The 16,472-nt window shown below is 55.8% G+C and overlaps 3 protein-coding genes across 3 annotated transcripts; 2 read left to right on the top strand and 1 right to left on the bottom strand.

Annotated features, from left to right (window-relative positions):
* Positions 1–4,739: 4,739 nt before the first annotated feature.
* Positions 4,740–5,855, top strand: SLS55_006677 (uncharacterized protein; the record flags this gene model as incomplete). Its single annotated transcript, XM_066778106.1, has 1 exon — positions 4,740–5,855. One exon carries the CDS (start codon positions 4,740–4,742, stop codon positions 5,853–5,855), a length of 1,116 nt encoding a protein of 371 aa, XP_066632201.1.
* Positions 5,856–8,434: 2,579 nt separating this feature from the next.
* SLS55_006676 (uncharacterized protein) lies at positions 8,435–9,568 on the top strand (the record flags this gene model as incomplete). Its single annotated transcript, XM_066778105.1, has 2 exons — positions 8,435–8,439; positions 8,566–9,568. The coding sequence occupies 2 exons, from the start codon at positions 8,435–8,437 to the stop codon at positions 9,566–9,568; spliced, it is 1,008 nt and encodes a 335-aa protein (XP_066632200.1).
* Positions 9,569–11,896: 2,328 nt separating this feature from the next.
* SLS55_006675 (uncharacterized protein) lies at positions 11,897–16,384 on the bottom strand (the record flags this gene model as incomplete). Its single annotated transcript, XM_066778104.1, has 2 exons — positions 11,897–12,250; positions 12,305–16,384. 2 exons carry the CDS (start codon positions 16,382–16,384, stop codon positions 11,897–11,899), a joined length of 4,434 nt encoding a protein of 1,477 aa, XP_066632199.1.
* Positions 16,385–16,472: the final 88 nt, after the last annotated feature.

The following is a 16,472-nucleotide window of genomic DNA, read 5'->3' as shown; positions in this document are numbered from 1 at the left end:
CCGCCCGTAGTCTGGAGAGCAGTGTTCAATTCGTGCATCCTTGGCCCCTTTTCTTCTTCATGACTTTATGATTTTCACGACGGACCGATAACAACGGCCGGAGGAACCTGCGAGCTTCGACGAGTGGATTCTTGTCTGCCTGTTTCGGGACAGAGGAGCCTCGACAACAATGCGGTTCGAGCCGGCCTCTTGATACAAGAGTCTTACCCTTTTGCCATTTCATGCGTCCGTTCTCCCATCAACTTCACCATCAGACATTACGAACCGCCACAGGGGCAGCCCTTCACCAAAAGAAAAGAAAAACGAAAATGGTAGAGCATGGACCAGGCTGCTGCTACGACCCGCAACCCTCCTCTTTTCCAAAAACAAAAGAAAAAGTTAAAAGTGGCTCTTTTGAGAGGTCCGATAGTCTTGCCCGTGTTGGACTATGTGGATCTCTTTGTACAACACTTGGACATCAGGAAGACCCTTCTGGCTGCATTCTCGGTTGATGGACGAGAAGAGGAAGCAAAAAAAAAAAAAAAAAAAAGAATCACGATTCTCTTCTCGGCATCCTGAATTTCTAAGGTGTTTCTCCCTGACTGAGAAACTCGGCTGCGATCGGAGGCTTGATCTGGAGAAGAAAATTCCGACTTCTGCGTTCCTTTGGGTTACAAGGTCCAGCCCTGCATAGCCTGGGGCGTTTTACTCAACATTTACGTCTTCTGCTCTTTCGACTGCACACAGTTTACGGCGACAGCCTTACGCTTTAAAAACAACTTTCTTCTTCCACCACTGCATAAACAATATTCGGCTTCTTCCCCATTTCATCACCTCCCCCTCTTAGTTACGTACAACAGCATCACCATCATCACTCCCAATCCTATTCTCTCAGTCGGCGATCTTGGGGAGGGCTTTTTTCTTTAATTGCTGCCTTTTGCGGCGACATTTTCGGCGAGCTGGTACGGAGGCATCAGTGATTCCCCAGGTTCCTTTTCTGATATTGGGACCCTTCCCTTTCGAACCTTTTTGATTTCTGAAGATGGCAGATCCTTCAAACGTCTTGATGGGATTTGGCATGTTCTCTCTTTTTTCTTCTCTCCCTGAAGTTAGCCTGAGAGAGTTTCCCCCATTGTATTCTTCGCTCACACGCTCACCCATCTACTTTTCTCTATCACGTTGGAATGTGGATGCTGGAGAGGGGGGCCAAGGAGGAAGACTTTTCTTTCCACTCTGGGCGATTTTTGAGAGAAATTTTCTTTTACGTAGGGAAACAGAGACGACTTTTTTCTCGGGTCATCGGCTTGTCTTGTTTACTTTTTTTCCCCGCCCCCTCTTCCGGGTCTTGGGTGCATGTCTTTTTCCTTTGACGTCCACGGCTGGTCCTTTTTGAATGGGTTCGGCATGGCTTGCGAGATGGTGCGTTGCATGCGTGTGTGCGTGAGTGAGAGATCATGTGTGTGTGTGTCTGCGCTGTGCGCGTGTATGTGATGAGCAGGTGGCGAGATGCATGACAGACAGCCGTTCGGCATGGTGTGCCAGTCGATCGCGAGGAAGGGCACGCGAGCGGCATGCAAGTGAGCGAGAAAGAGATTAGAGATATCTCGGCATTTCGTTTTTTTTTTCTTTCCCTTTTCCTCTTCTTCTCCTTTCCACTCTTATTTCTCCATTCCTGTGACGAGGTTCAACATCTGTGTTTCTGGGTCAATATACGTGTATGGCTCTTTTTTGTGTTTTTGTGGGCATATTTTGTTGTTTTGTATATGTGCTAAGAATTCGGTGTATGAGAAACAAGAAAACACACTTCAAGGGCCAGCCACTTGTTTGTTGTGCGTGTATGTGTGTTTGTCTACTACGTGGCTTCGCATGATGATGCAGAATCATGCGAAGTTCGTTCCGTCCTTCCTTTTCTCTTCTTTGCCTCTTTCCCTTTCTACCATCACTCTCTCCTCTTTAGCCCGCCGTCGCGACGTTCCACTGCTCTCTCCCTCCTCCTCCCAACCCCCCACCCCACACCTCCCCTGTGATCAGCGCCCGCAACAGCCAACCGTCTTCATGCGCGGGCAGATATGTCAGGGTTAGTTTTCTTGGCACAAGGACGCGATCAACACGGTCGCCTTCCTCGTGGGTCGGTCGCGTCGGCAGGGATCGCTGCCCTTTTTGTTTTGCTCGCGAGAATCTGGGGGTGAGTGGGTTGGGATGCATAGTTTCGTTTCGTATCACATCCTCCCGTGTGTGTGCGTGTGCGTGCGCTGTGTGTGATCGCTAAGAGGGAGGAGGAGGAGGAGGCTCCGTGTGTACACGATAGATTGGGGGTTGGTTCTTCATGCTGTCTGTCTCCGTTGCTTGTTCGCTCTTGGCTTTGTGTCAGCCCTGCGACCCCTTACCCACACCTGGCTGAACGACGTAGGGATGGTGGTGGGTAGATCCACGTCCCTTCCTGCATGCACTGTTGTGGAGGGAGGGGAGCATGGGTGTGAGGGAGGTTTTAAGGCGTGCACTTGGGATTTGCGGTCTTGTGGGGAAGGAGGCAGGGAACTTCATAGGGCGGCGATTGGCGAGGGAGGGGATTTGCGTTGCTTGGCCGGGGGAGTTTATGTGGACGTTGGGGCTGGTTGTCGCTTGATGAGAATCGAGTGTAGGCGCGCTGGTTGAGTCGAGAAAGTTCACCGGGGGTTAGGTTGAGAGTTGAGTGGACTCAAGCACGATGATGAGAGATGAAGGGGGGCGGGTTGGCTCGGTTCTGAGGTGCAGCGAATAGGGCGACGGTGTTTGCGATGCCCTGGATGAGGAGGAATACAGCAAAAGGCGGTTGAACGACCGTATGCTGAAAGCTGTGAGAGCTGTAGTCATGGGCTCCCCATCGATGCCATGACTAGTAACATGCCTACAACCAACGGCCGCAAGCCCCTGCCAGGAAATCTACAATCCGAAAGCCGATAGCTCGGCGGCTCCTCCGGTCATCAGGAAGCGCTTCATCTCACACACCGCCAGGAGGATCCCTACGCCCAGCCAGGTGTGAGGCTTGGAGGCATGAACAACGCATTTCGGTAGTGATTCACACGCGAACCGAGCAACCCGCCCCGCACAACAGAGTGAGGCCAAGGCCGAAGGGAGCTGTTTTTAGCGCCGAGAAGTCCGAAAGCAGGCTCGGATCGCTTGTTCGCGAAGGACGAAAAAAGGAGCAGCGAGATTGGCCGGGCCCATCCATATACAGGCTCCAATAAAGAAGCATAAAAGAGGCGCTGGCATGCGGGAACACGTAGCGAGCGGCATTGCGTTGGTGGCGTTCTCCTATTCGAACACAAGAGGGAGCAAACAAGCCTCCGGCGGAACGGCACATCAAGTGGGCGAGACTTGACTCGGGGGTAACGGCGGCCGAATAGAAGGGTGTTCTCTATATCGGAAACTGGCTATAGGCAGCATTACGAATGGGCTAGACTGGATAGGGCGGCGGTGATGGGGGAGCGATATGGCCCAAGGGGGCGGGCAGACGGGGGCAGCGGCTGGCACCGACCATTGGTGCGAAAACTGGCTGCCGGCAGTTGCCTGCCGATTGGTCTCTTTTTGCTCGGCATCTGAGGCGAGGAAAGGTGCAGGCTTCGGGCCGGGCGTTGGCTTGGGATGCAGTACCTAGCGCTCGGCTCTTGTCGCGCGCGGCTCCATGCAACCACGGCAGCCGCATCTCGTGCGAGGTGCCTGTTGGCTATGCTACGGAGGCTGCCGGCGTGGACCCCCCGGGTAATCATCAGGCAAGCAGCACATCGAAGCTTGGCCTGGTGGGGATGCAGTTGGAAGCAGCGAGGCCCGAAGATTCGGGAGGTGGGCTGCGCAATAGGCTGGGGCCGAAAGAAGAAACGGCGAGCTCTGGCTGGCTGGATGCTGCGCGGGCTGGGCAGGCAGCGTCAGATAGATTGGGCTGGCTGAGGCAGGGCGGCGTTGGTGGAGACGCGTTCTGGCGGCGTTTCATGCTCGGCCTCAGCCGTCGGTTATGCGACGATGTTTGCCACGCGAAGGGGCCGGCGCTTTGCCTGTGCGGTGCGCGGCGGGAGCGCAGTAAGGGGCGGGAGGGCTGGACGCAAAGCTTGGCCTCTGGCGGTAGTGCGGCTCCATTGTGCTCACGTCGGCAGGGGATGTTCGATCGCGAAGGGCGGTGCTGGAGAGTGCAGAGGCGCGAGGCCAGCGAGCGCAACGGCCGGGCCCCGCATGCCCGGTTGGGAAAGCGAAGCGAGCAGGGGCCCGGCTGCCAAAACGGCGGGGCTGCGCGCGAGCCTCCATCCAAACACCTCCTCAAATCTCGCCAATGCACTTGCTTGCCATGCCTGCGTGCATCATCCACCACGCTCTGCCAGAAACGGCGCCTCTCCGTGGCCTCGGCCCCTCCCGATTGCCCTCCACGGCTCTTGCGTCCCGCAGCTCTCACCACCCGCTCGCTTCTGCCCTGCCATGAAACGCCAGAGCACCAGCACTGCTGCCGCCGTGCTCATCTCCGCGCCCTATGGGCTCCGCAGCCACCGGCCGAGTCTCTGTGTAGTCGCCTGTATATAGCTGAGGCTCTGCCCGCAATGCCATCGCTTTCTTCTTCACCAAGACACACTCCTTCTCCGTCTACGTCCATTCTTTCACCGGTCTCCGACCACACACATTCTTTCCAACAGATCATTCTTCACTGCGTGAAGCTGGGATCTTCTTTGCCGCTTTGATAGCCGTCCATCTCTTCATTCAGCCACCCACCAATCCTTTCAGAACCAACCAACACCATGTCTGCCATCTTCAAGAACGCCGGCATCATCGGCGCCCTGGCCGCCACCGCCGCTGCCCACGGTACCGTCTCTGGCATCGTCATTGACGGCAACTACACGCAGAACTACAACCCGTCGATGCAGTACACGACCCCTGCTCCCGTCGTCATCGGCTGGGCCACCCCCGACGACCTTGACAACGGCTTCGTCGCCCCCTCGGCCTACGCCGACGCCGACATCATCTGCCACAAGGGTGCCACCAACGCCAAGACCAGCGCCGCCGTCAAGGCCGGTGAGGACATCACCATCGAGTGGACCACCTGGCCCGACTCGCACAAGGGCCCCGTCATCTCCTACCTCGCCAACTGCGGTGATGACTGCACCACCGTCGACAAGACCACCCTTGAGTTCGTCAAGATCGACGCCGGTGGTCTCGATGTCGACAGCCAGACCTGGGCTGCCACTGACATGATCGCCAACAACAACTCTTGGGTCACCACCATCCCCTCGAGCATCGCGGCCGGCAACTACGTCCTGCGCCACGAGATCATCGCCCTCCACGGCGCTGGTTCCACCGACGGTGCCCAGAACTACCCCCAGTGCATGAACCTCATCGTCAGCGGTGACGGCACCGACGACCTCACCACCGGCGGCACCAAGGGTACTGCTCTCTACAAGGAGGACGACCCGGGTATCCTCCTCAACATCTACCAGACCCTCTCCACCTACGTGATCCCGGGTCCCACGCTCTACTCGGGCGCCTCTTCGGGCTCTGCCACCGCCGCCGCCGGCTCTTCCTCCGCGGCCGCCTCCACCCCGGCTGCCACCTCGGCCGTCGTCAGCACCTCGGCCGCCGCCGCTGCTGCTACCCCCACCACCCTGTCGACCGCCGTCGCCGCCGCTGAGGCCACCACCACCGCCGCCGTCGAGCTGACCTCGGCCATCCCCAGCTCCGCCCTGACCGTCGCGGCCACTGCCATCCCCACGGCCAGCGGCGTCGCCACCCCCGAGACCGCCATGCCCGACAACTTCACCGTCAAGGACGTCCTCCAGTGGTTCTCGTACGTCATGGAGACCTACTTCACCAAGGACTCGAGCTCCACCAAGGCCCGCCGCCATGCCCGCCAGTTCTAAGCGTGTCTCTCACGCCGATGAGGAGGAGAGGATGTTGCATTACTACTTCTGACTGGGAATTGGCTGAATGATCTTTTGAGATTTTCTGCTATTTCTGCCCCCTTTTTATGTTTTTGGAAAAACTTCTGTTGTATAAATAAAGCGCCTATTTTGTTCTTTGGGGTTTGTCTTGGATTATTCACATGGTAGACAACTGAGGAGAAGGAAAACAACAAAAACCTCGAGCAAATGTAGTATGTCTGACAACGCATGTGTTGGATGATATGATTTTTTCCTTGAAGATTCTCGTCTCGAATGGTGTGTGACTTGATTGGGTGAATTTTTTCGTTCTGCAAGTGAAATCGGTTGATTCCGGGGAATACTTACTTACCAATGAGCCGAACAGAAACATCATCGCCTTGGCGGCTTGCCTCATTGCCGGCGTTTTTCTGCTGAAGCAGGGATGATGACAGACTGCGCGCACATCACATTGTCCGAGCGCATATTATTGTTTCAAGTCCGCTGCGTCGGAAGTTGTGTGTCTCGAGCGCAATCTTTTTGCATAATATGGATAGGGCAGGCACATCGGCGCAAGTTCCATCGGGACAACAGGGAAGAAGGAAAAAAAAAATTAAGCGCCTCCTCCTCCAGGATCCTTTTCCCCGAGTCAGAGTGAGATAGCGGAGATAGCGGGGGGAGGGGGGAAGGAAGGGCGTTTAATATATTTGATGCGCGGGTAGATAGATATTATGTGGGCGGTAAGCAGCACGTGGGGTGCGCCCGTGGTGGACGCGTCAGTACTGTACGTACGTGGCTCGGCTCTCTGTGTAGGTATGTATGGGGACGGGACGGGGCGCCTGATGCGTGCAAGTGTGCTGTACAGCGCACGCTGTGCTGCGTTGTGCTGGGGGCAGCAGGGCAGATGAGCGGTGTTCGGTATGATTGGCGAGAGGATGGGGGAGGAAGAGAGAGAGCGGCAAGCGTGTGCATCGGGCGCCAGGTGAGTGGCTGGCTGGCTGGCTGGCGGGCTGGCAGGCGGTCTCGTGTGCAGGGGGGTTTGGGCGGGTTATATATTGCTTGCGCGCCTTTTTGGAGGGGAGGGCAGCGGGTTTGAGCGAGTGTGCAGTCGGTGCGTGTGGTAGCCTTGTACTCTGGCGTGCCCTTTGGCGCTTTCCTTCGCTTTGTGGTGGATGTTTTGGGGAGAGTCTCGTGGTGGTGACGGATGCTGATGGGTGAGGGCGGTAGTGATGAGCGAGCACAGCAGATGATGATTCCGATGTGGCTCATTGTTCTTTTCTGATGCTGCGGTTCATCATCAGTAGAATTTACTGCAGTGGCTTTCGGAAAGTACTTGGGAAGAAAGACAAAGGATGAAAAGGGAAAAGCGAACGGAGACAGTAAACTCCTGGTTGTTTGGTGAAAGGTTGAACCCAAGCTGTGACTAGCCGGTAGCACACCAACATCCTCAGTAGAGATTGCTTTATAAGAGCAAGGGAATCGTCGTACGCGCTTCCAGAAGGTTGACGGCGGCGTGGCACGGAACATGCGGGCGCTCGTGCGTGCCAATCTGCCCACGGGAAGATTGGTTACGCACGAGGACAGGAAACAGAAATGTCAGTTGATCTACTGATTAGCCGGAGTGCAGGCTCCACCTGTGGGGCTTTTTAATTATAAAATGCGGATAGTGGGATCGTTGGGGCAGTATCGCAGACAGTTCTTCGCTACGGCTTGGGATATGAAAGGGCTCGTCTTTCTAGACGCGCTACTGGCTGGCTTTGGGAAATTCTTTTGCGCACTTCCTGTGTGTTCTCTCCGTGCTGGTGTATACTGCAGAACCAAGGGTGTCTGTCTGATCTTCGTGAATCAGCAGATATCATAGATGATGGGCAACGTCCGAAGCAAGAAACAATGATGAGATATTTGAGCAATGCTGATGATGGTTATTATCTGACACCGCTGTTGGTGTTTACACGGTGACTGTGAGCCGGTAGATGCATGTGTGGTGTGGAAGTGTTGACCCTAAGTTGACATGGGAAAATCTTATTTTCCCTTCAAATTCTCCCACATTAGCATCAAAGAACCACGGATTGAATAGATTATAATTTTCTTCGCTAAAATCGATTCTGTGTAGTGTAAGTAAATTCGGGCTGCATGTTTCAAAGGAAACTGTATTTACAGCGTCGCTGTTCCGAAAACAGTACTTCTTCGTGGCTATCACTCAGCAAATGGCTCGTATACGCAGCAGTCTCCATTGCAACTAGTTTTGTGCGATGTCATCGTTTTGTGCCGTATCTTTTGTAGCTTTTTGGCGCGCTGATGTTACGGACAGAAATCAAATCAACACCGTTTCTGGGCAAATTTTACCACTGTCGCGGTCAATAGTAGAGTTGAACGGGTATTCGATTCCAAGCACCCAGGCGCTTTCGACTTTGTATAGGCCAAAAGTGTAGTTTCAGTTACTGTAATCCGTATTCGGGGGCGAAGAGGCTTGCAAGTGCTTGGTATGATACGATTTTGTTGAGAAGATATGCGCCTTCAACCATGGCTCAGATATATGTCAGTTGGAGAAGCGTCCATAAATGCTTGTTTTCAAGGTGGCTATGCTGTGAGCGGAAAGTATTCGGAGATTGTGGCAAGTTCTGGCCGGCGGCGCTTCCAACAGCAAAACGTGGTTATGAATGGACACTTCCTGCAACGACCAAGGGAGCGCAGGCAGTGTCCATCTGCGCAGTCATATTTCCGACACCTTCTTCCTACTTAAAAGCCAGCACCGCACCCCCATCCAGTTCCGAACCAACAACACCCCTACCATGCCCCCTCGCCTTCCACCGCACGCCTTCCAGCGTCGGAGTCGCGACATCACCACCGCTAACATCACCAACACCACCCCCACAGCCACCGAAATTGCAGATCTTGTCGCTGCCATCTCGCGGCTCTTTATGGACCTCCGGCGCGATTACTTCGCCGCCGCCGCCACCATCACCACCCCCACTTGGCAGTACTACGATGTCAGCAGCCGCCCCAACCGCGTCTTCCTGCACGTCTTCTTAGAGGGCGTCCGCGGCGAGCAGCTGCGCGCCAGTTGGTTGCCGGTGGAGTCCGGGGACGAGGCGGCGGCGCGGGCGCGGCGGCGGGCTCTCTTTTTCCGCGACCGCATCGTCGCGCTCCAGGAGGGCATAGAAGAGCTGGATAACATGATTGCGCGGAGGGACCGGGAGGATCAGCAGGAGCGGGAGCGGGTGCGAGAGCGGCGGCGGGCTGAGGGCGGGGATGAAGACCAGGAGTATTTGAATAACGTCAATCAGCGTCGGCTGGGCGAGCAGTGGGATGCATCGTTTGGACCTGGGGATCCGAACTTGTCCCTCGCTTTCGACGAGGATGATGAGGATGACGATGACTATGAGGACGACGACGAGGACGAGGAGGGTGTCAGCTTTGAGTCCTTGATCGAGAAAGGTGTTGTCAAGCCCGTTGACAGGGAGGAGGTTGAGGCCAAGGAGAGTGTCTGCTGCCCCATCTGCCACGCGCCGTGGGAGGAGATGACAAGCGAGCGAGTGCGGGAGATGGAGGGAGAGGATTGGGCGAAGTGGTTTTGCAGAGAGCCCTGTGGGTTGCGTTGTGGGCACTTCTTTGGCAGGGTGTGTTTGGAGGCGTGGTTGGAGACGAGTAACTCGTGTCCAATGTGTAGGCGTATTGTAGACGTTGAGTTTAGACCCTCAATCCTCTTTAACTGAGGGAGAGGTGCAGACTGGATGCTTGTGTCGAGCAACCCGTGAAGACACATGGTGACTCGGCGCCCTATTAAGGCGGCTCTGCGCCATTTCCTCCTGCCCACCATTACATGCAACAAACAAAGAACATGCACCCGAGCATGACTGATGCTGAAGAGCGTCATCATCATCAGTAGCAAAAGCTGCTCCCACACATTCCTCGCACATGGTGGCGGCGGCCCCGATCTGAGTCACCTCCCCGGCGAACCAGACCGACCAAAGTGATTGACAAGCAGATCAGGCAACACGAATACTAACTACCAAGTGGTATGTACTGCATGCCACCTGAGGCGCTCACAGCTTACCCTTCCACGGCCCAAGCCATGCTTTTATCCCACCAAGTAACTCGCCGCCCTCCCACCTCCCAACATCACGAGCGTCATGAGCCGCAAACGTAGCACAGACAACAGCTACAACGTCCCTGCATATGACGACTCCGCCTGTATAATCACGCTAGCCCGCCAGTGCATCAGCAGCGATGACAAAGCCGCCCAGTAGAAATCCGCATGTCCCCCGCAATTGTCACCTCGTACCCAGATCACAGACTCATCCTTCCTACTCCCCTTTAAAAAGGCGGACATCTCCTTCCCTTGGAGATCCGCTCTCCATTCCAGAACAGCGAGTAAATGCACGTCGGTGAGAAATCACCATCACTTGTGGACGCTCCTGTCGGTGTTTTGCTCATTCGACTCCTTGCATCAGCTGGTGCCCCCTCCCCACTCGAGGCCCCTCTCACTTCGCTCCCCTGCAGTCAACAGGAGCAACTCGCTCAGCATCATCATCAACCCCTCCATCATCACCACCACCAACAAACACATCATGGAGCCCACCACCAACATACAACCAAGCAGGAACCGCCACATCCCACAACAACGCTGCTCAAGCCACCATCCAGCGACACGTACACAACACGTACACCCGGCCCCTCTCACCCCTCCTTCCAGCCCAGCGCAGAGGCAAGTCTAGAGATTAGTGTTCGGTTTTAACGCCCAGTAGTAGCGTGCAGTATTCAAGGAACCAACGAATCCTCGTCACGAACAAGTGTCGATCGAGTACAGAGCACCTCACACAGCATCCACACCGAGAGAAAGAGAGCGTTTTATAATCGACCGGTAAGTCCCCGTTCATTATCCACCTGACACATCTACCGCAGTTGACTCGATCACATTCCGCCCCCTTCCCGACGCATCCATCCATCCATTATCCCTTCTAGAAAGAAAGAAAGAAAGTAGTAGGTAGAACAAGCGCTTTTTTGTTTTTGCAGAGATGCAAACTCCGAACCGACGACGACCTTTTGACGACACGAAAAAGCAATGAGAAGAACGAAAAGGGCCGACGGAGAGCAAATGGATGAGGCTAGCACGGTAGGTAGGTACCCGGAAAGACTTCAGCACCCGCAAGAATGGAGAGGCGCGAGGTCTATGATCCAGGTCCTGTGAACATGCTTGCCACACCCCACATCCATCAACCCACGTCCACACAGAGAAAAAAAAGAAGAGGCAGATACACCACGCATGCATGCACATCCCAGAAGGGAAAGAAAGATAGAGGGTCGCTAATGAAAGACCATTTCTTTAGAAATTACCCGTACCCGACTCAACCTCCAGATGACCCGCCGAAAGCACCGTATTTCAGCATTGCCCAGCAGCCGCATTTTCAGCGACGCCAGAGCGAATGCAAAAGGATACCGGCCAACGGCTGCCATCGAACCGGGACCCACGAGTTCAACTCTCATAACCCTTCTCTTCATCAAGCCGGCGAGCGTGACGTGGGCAGTGGCCGTTAAGAACACGAGAAAAAACAGCAAAGGTGAAAAAAGCAAGTTTCGCAATTGTGAGCATCGCTTGAGTGTATCCATATACCCATGAGAAAGACCCTGACTATCCGACCACGCTTCGAGACGCTCCCATTTTTTCTTTTCCATACCGAAACTGATTGTCTGGTCATGACGAAAGCAAAGGAAGGGAATTCGTGGAGGGCCATGGTGCTATCTAATGCTGGATACACTCAGATGTGCAGGAATGGTCAAGGGAATTGATTAGGGAAATCATCGAAGAGCAAGAAATCAGAACAATTTAGTAGTAGTAAACCCGTGCACGCCCTGAAGGGAGGCACTGGCGAATGGCAGCGGCTGAAGAGCATATTTCAGCATCTTCAGGTGCGCGTGGCCACCCAATGGTAAACCATGTCCACCTTGTGAGAGCATCACATGAGATGGACACAGTATTGACCTCGATTGGAGCAAGTGTCGCTCCGTCGCTTTACAAAGCGGTAGAGGCGTTGCTGAGAAGCTCAGGTGGAGGCGTTCTTCAATTCCTGGGCGCGGCGGGAGAGCATGGAAATTCTCCTCAGCACGGGATCTCCAGGACTCTTCTCGGCAATCTGCATGTACGCAGCTTGGAGACGAGAGGAAAGGACGTCCATGATCTTCGGCGCAACTTCCTTGATATCCGTATCCGTGGGGTCGATGGAAGCGAAGACGGAATCAAGCCACATCAAACGCTCGGCCGTGTTGGTCTCCAACGAAGAGCTTACAGCAGCAGAGACGCTCAGGGCGACGAGAGGAGTCAGGCTCTGGATGTAAGCCGGGTTGCACCTCACAAACAGGTTGTCGAAAAGCTGAGTTTGACGAGGCGATTGAAGCCACTACAAGAAGTTAGCATGTACGAGCCACTGAATCTGCAAAAGGATATCACTTACCATGATCGTACCCTCCTCATATTGGCCCTCAGACATCAGACGCGTGATCTGCTCCTGCTCTAATTCTCCCTCACTCTTCTTGACATTGGAGCCAGCAGAATGGGGGGCAGTCGATGGCGCCCTAGCCGAGCCCTCGCTGTGTGCAACCTGCTTCTGGACCTTCAGAATCTCCTCTTGGAAGTTGGCTTGAGACGCGGACATGCTGGCAACAGTCTCGCTGAGACGCGTCACCAGGCCGGTGAGCTGGTCGATCTTGGTGGCGTCACGCTGACGCTGCAGCTCGGCTTGGCGGACCTGCTCGGCCATACGACGCTCCATGTCCGCGGCCATCTGCTGCACAGCATTGACGGTGATGTTCTGAACAGAGGAACCAATCGTGTTGCGAAGAACATGTGCCAGCTGCTGGTCAATGTGAGCAGTGGTCTTGCTAGCGACCAAGTCGGAGATGTGACGCATAGTGTCGGGATCCTTGAAAGCCAAATTGACAGCATGAGGAAGCGTCTGCTTGACCTCGCGAGGAACAGAAGACTGGACCGAGGTAGCAAGGATCTCAGTAAGACGGCGCTCGATTGTGGCGGCAACCAGATCACTCAGCGAAGGAAGGATGATCTTCTGGAGGTTCTGAGTCACGATGCGCGACATGCTCTTCTCGACATTCTCGGTCAAGGTGCTGGACACCAAGCGCAACACAGCGTCCATCTTGGCGGCACCAGCGGCTTCCTGGACACGCTTGTCATCATCAAGGCGGCGGTAAAGGGACTCCAGCTCCTTGGTGAAGGTCTTGTTGAACTCAGTGGACACGTTCGTCTCGAGGGCTTTCAGTGACTCCGAGTCGATGCTGGCGCTGGCGCTAGTGGAAGGGGTGGCGGCATTGGAAGCCTGCACCTGACCAAGGAGGCGAGTGGCCCACTCAGGAATTTCAGACTCGGGGCCCTTCTTCTCCTCAACCGCCTTCACAGGCTCAGGCGGAGGAGTCTTCGCGCGCTGGGCAACATTGGCGTACGAAACCGTAGCAGGGGCGGTGGACGCAGGCTTGGCAGCACTGGAAACCTGGGAGGCCGTGTCGGCAGCCGCGGCGGCACCCTTCTTCTTCTTCTTCTTTTCAGGCTTTTCACTACCATTGATGATAGCCGCTCTAGCAGCGTCCTGCTGGTTCTCAACTCTCTCAAGTGTCGAAGCAATCATGGACGCAGTGTCAGGCGCTTGAGAAGTGGCGCGAGACCTGCTGCTAGCAGGCTCTTTCTTAACGACCTCCCTTGGGACAGGACGAGAGCGGCTGCTCTGCGTGCCTTGCTGTACCTCACCGTTGGCTGAAGACTCGGTAGTGCTGGTTCCTTCAGTCAATGCCAAAAGGCGGATGGGATTGATGACGATGCTGCCATTGGCCTCGGCGTCAATGGGGTGAAGCACCTTGCTTTCCTTGCTCCAGCCAAGGTCCTCCTTTCGGATGCCGAGGCAGGTCACGCCCTTGGAATGCATGACGTAGAGCTCGAATAGAGGTGCCTCATCGGGAGCATAGCTTTCGGGAGAAGCGGCAGGCTCCTGCAGCATTTCCAAGCTGCGCAGCTGGCCCTTCGATGCGAACGAGTATTCACGGATGCCACTCATGATGGCAGTGGACTCAGGCCTGGGGAGCTCGGAATCCTTATCCGCAAGGCGGCCAAGGAACTTAGCCTGCGACATGGCGGGCAGATTGTACCTTGGAGCAGACAAGTGGATGAAGTAGATGGAGTTCCTGGTAGGGTGTCCAACAGCCAGGATGCCCGTCTTCGGGTGGTACGCAACGCTGCAAATGGCGTCGGACTCGTTCTCGTGCGGGAAGTTGATCTCCTGGACGGGCTTCTGAAGTCCAATATCCCACAGTTGAAGAGTGTGGTTCTGCTTCAGGCCAACGATGAGGTACCTCAGGGCAATTCCCTTGGCGCAAGGACGCTCCTTGTCCAAGAAGAGAACAGAAGTGGGCCATGACTTATCGCCGGCAGCAACAGTGTTCAGCTGCATGATGGGATTGCGGACTTCCTTCGCAGCAATGCGTCCTACATTAGGGCTGGTTCCCTCAGTGAGCAACTCGCGAATATCCCAGAACCTCAGCCTTCCAGCCTTGTCCAGGGAAGCGATGACAGTATCGTCCTCGCTGAACGCAAAATCCTTGCCGGCCTTGCCCGTGACGATCCTCAAGCAACGGTGGTGAAGGTACTTCTCGCTGTCACAGACACGAGTCTTCGAGTCAGTGTACTCGACTTGGCGAGCAGTGTGAGGCCATACGAGGTAGATGGACTTGCCACGGCCGATACCGAAGAACTCGGGGTGACGGGAACTCTTCTTGGCACGAGTCTTGAGCTGACCGCCTGAAGTGTTATCGTCTTGAGCGGGAACAGGAGGGAAGATGAAGCCCTGGTCCTCCAGGTTTTCCTCGCCGTAAGTATCGCTGTGACCGGCAACAGTGGTCCAGAAGACGGAACCGTCGACGCCAGTAGCAAGGATAGTCTCAGCTTCGTGTGAGGATGCAATGGGCGGACCGGTGCAGAGCTGCAGATTGAAAATGCGCTCCTTGGTGGTGTTGAAAACCTGCTTGTACTTGCCCGTATCCTGGCGAATCAGGCGGAAGCCTCCATGCTTGGACAGGGCATAAGCGATGAAGGTCTTTGACACAGTGACCAGGTTGCGGTCAATCTGGTCGAAGTCCTTCTTCAAGCGGGCGATATCCATGATGTTATCCTGACGAATAGGCATCGGGGGTTCCTTGAGCTTCTTAAGCTCAATGGAGACGAAGGGCCGCATGGGGAAGTTGAAGACGTTGACAGTATTGTCGTCCTTTCCAGGACTGTCCTCAGCACTCTCCCAGCTGTCGGCAACCTTCTCCTGAGAAACGTCCTCAACCACATCCTCAATGGCCTTGGCGAGCTCCTTGGGCATGCTCTTTTCGAACTCGCGACGCGTTTCCTTGTCCTCGAGCTGTTCCTTGGCATCGACAGCGACGTCGTGAACGGCCTTGGCCAGATCCTTCTGATCAAAGGTCTCCTCAGACGGCTGCTTGCCATTGGCATCCTTGTTCTTCATGTCCACGCCGGCAAGAGCTTCCTCCACCTGCTTGTCGACAGTCTGGCCGACCTCAGCGACAGCTTCAGCCACTGTCTCAGGCTCGGCACCGGAGCCGGCGGAGCCAGCACCAGAAAGCTTGCGCGTCTTGGAAGCGGGGCCGGGGTTAGGGGAGCTCTCGCGGCCGTGCTTCAAAATCTCAACCTTGGGCGTGTGCGTGCGCGACTCGGGCTTAGGCGTACGGTGGCGCGGCGACGACGCCGAAAGCTGCTCGAAGGGGTTGACGTAGGTGAACAGCGACTTGGGGCCGGTAGATTGGTTTGCAGGTGGCCGAGAACCACTGCCGAATGCGTGCATCGGAGGCACAGCTTGCATTTCGGCTGGAAAGCTGGAAGCCTCGAGCGTGGCGTCGGCAAGATCACGAGCGAGATCATCGACCCTGCTCTCCGAAACGTCTCTTTCAACGTGCTGGGGAGGCAGGGCAGGCGAGTCGTTCTGGGGAGGCTTCGGGTGGTTGAGAAGCCTAAGCAGCAAGTCCTGCGGGTTCTCAGACGAGGCAGCGTCGGAACGGAATTCAGGCCTGGTGGGCGCAGGCTGCGAAATGGCAGCAGGCGACTGAGGCTTCCGCATGAAGGATGCGACGAGGTCAGAAGCAGAAACGCCACGGCTGTGGGTGGGCTGCTGAGGCGGGTGCTCCGGGTGCTGGAATGTGTTGTTCGACGGGCGACGCTCGGCCCCCGTGTCGTAGTTTTGAGGCGACGGGGCGCTGGGCTGGTTGAATTTCAGCAGGTTCAGCAGGCTCGCGGTGCGATCGCTGCTGGAGTGGTCGGGAGTCGGAGTGCCCATGGCCGAGGTGTTCGGGCTCACGATAGCAGACGTATGGTGAGGCTGGGGGCCGCCCGGCTGGGGCGAGAAGATGGGCGACGACACGGTCGGCTGGTGGTAAGTGTTTGCGTTGGCGGTGGTTTGCGAGGCGCCGGGCGAGCTGGCAGGGTTCGATGGGCTTTTCAGCCGAGCGAAGAGCTCCTGCAGGTCCGCCATAGCTGAAGACCCGCGGCGGTGCGGCAGCAAAGAGAATTGACGAAGTGAGGTGTGGTGTGCGAGTCGGAGTCGGAGTCGGTGGCGGGCG

This window comes from Diplodia seriata (assembly GCF_021436955.1).
Source record: "Diplodia seriata strain FDS-637 chromosome Unknown scaffold_6, whole genome shotgun sequence".
NCBI lineage: Eukaryota > Fungi > Ascomycota > Dothideomycetes > Botryosphaeriales > Botryosphaeriaceae > Diplodia > Diplodia seriata.
This window is presented reverse-complemented; position numbering and strand designations above follow the sequence as displayed.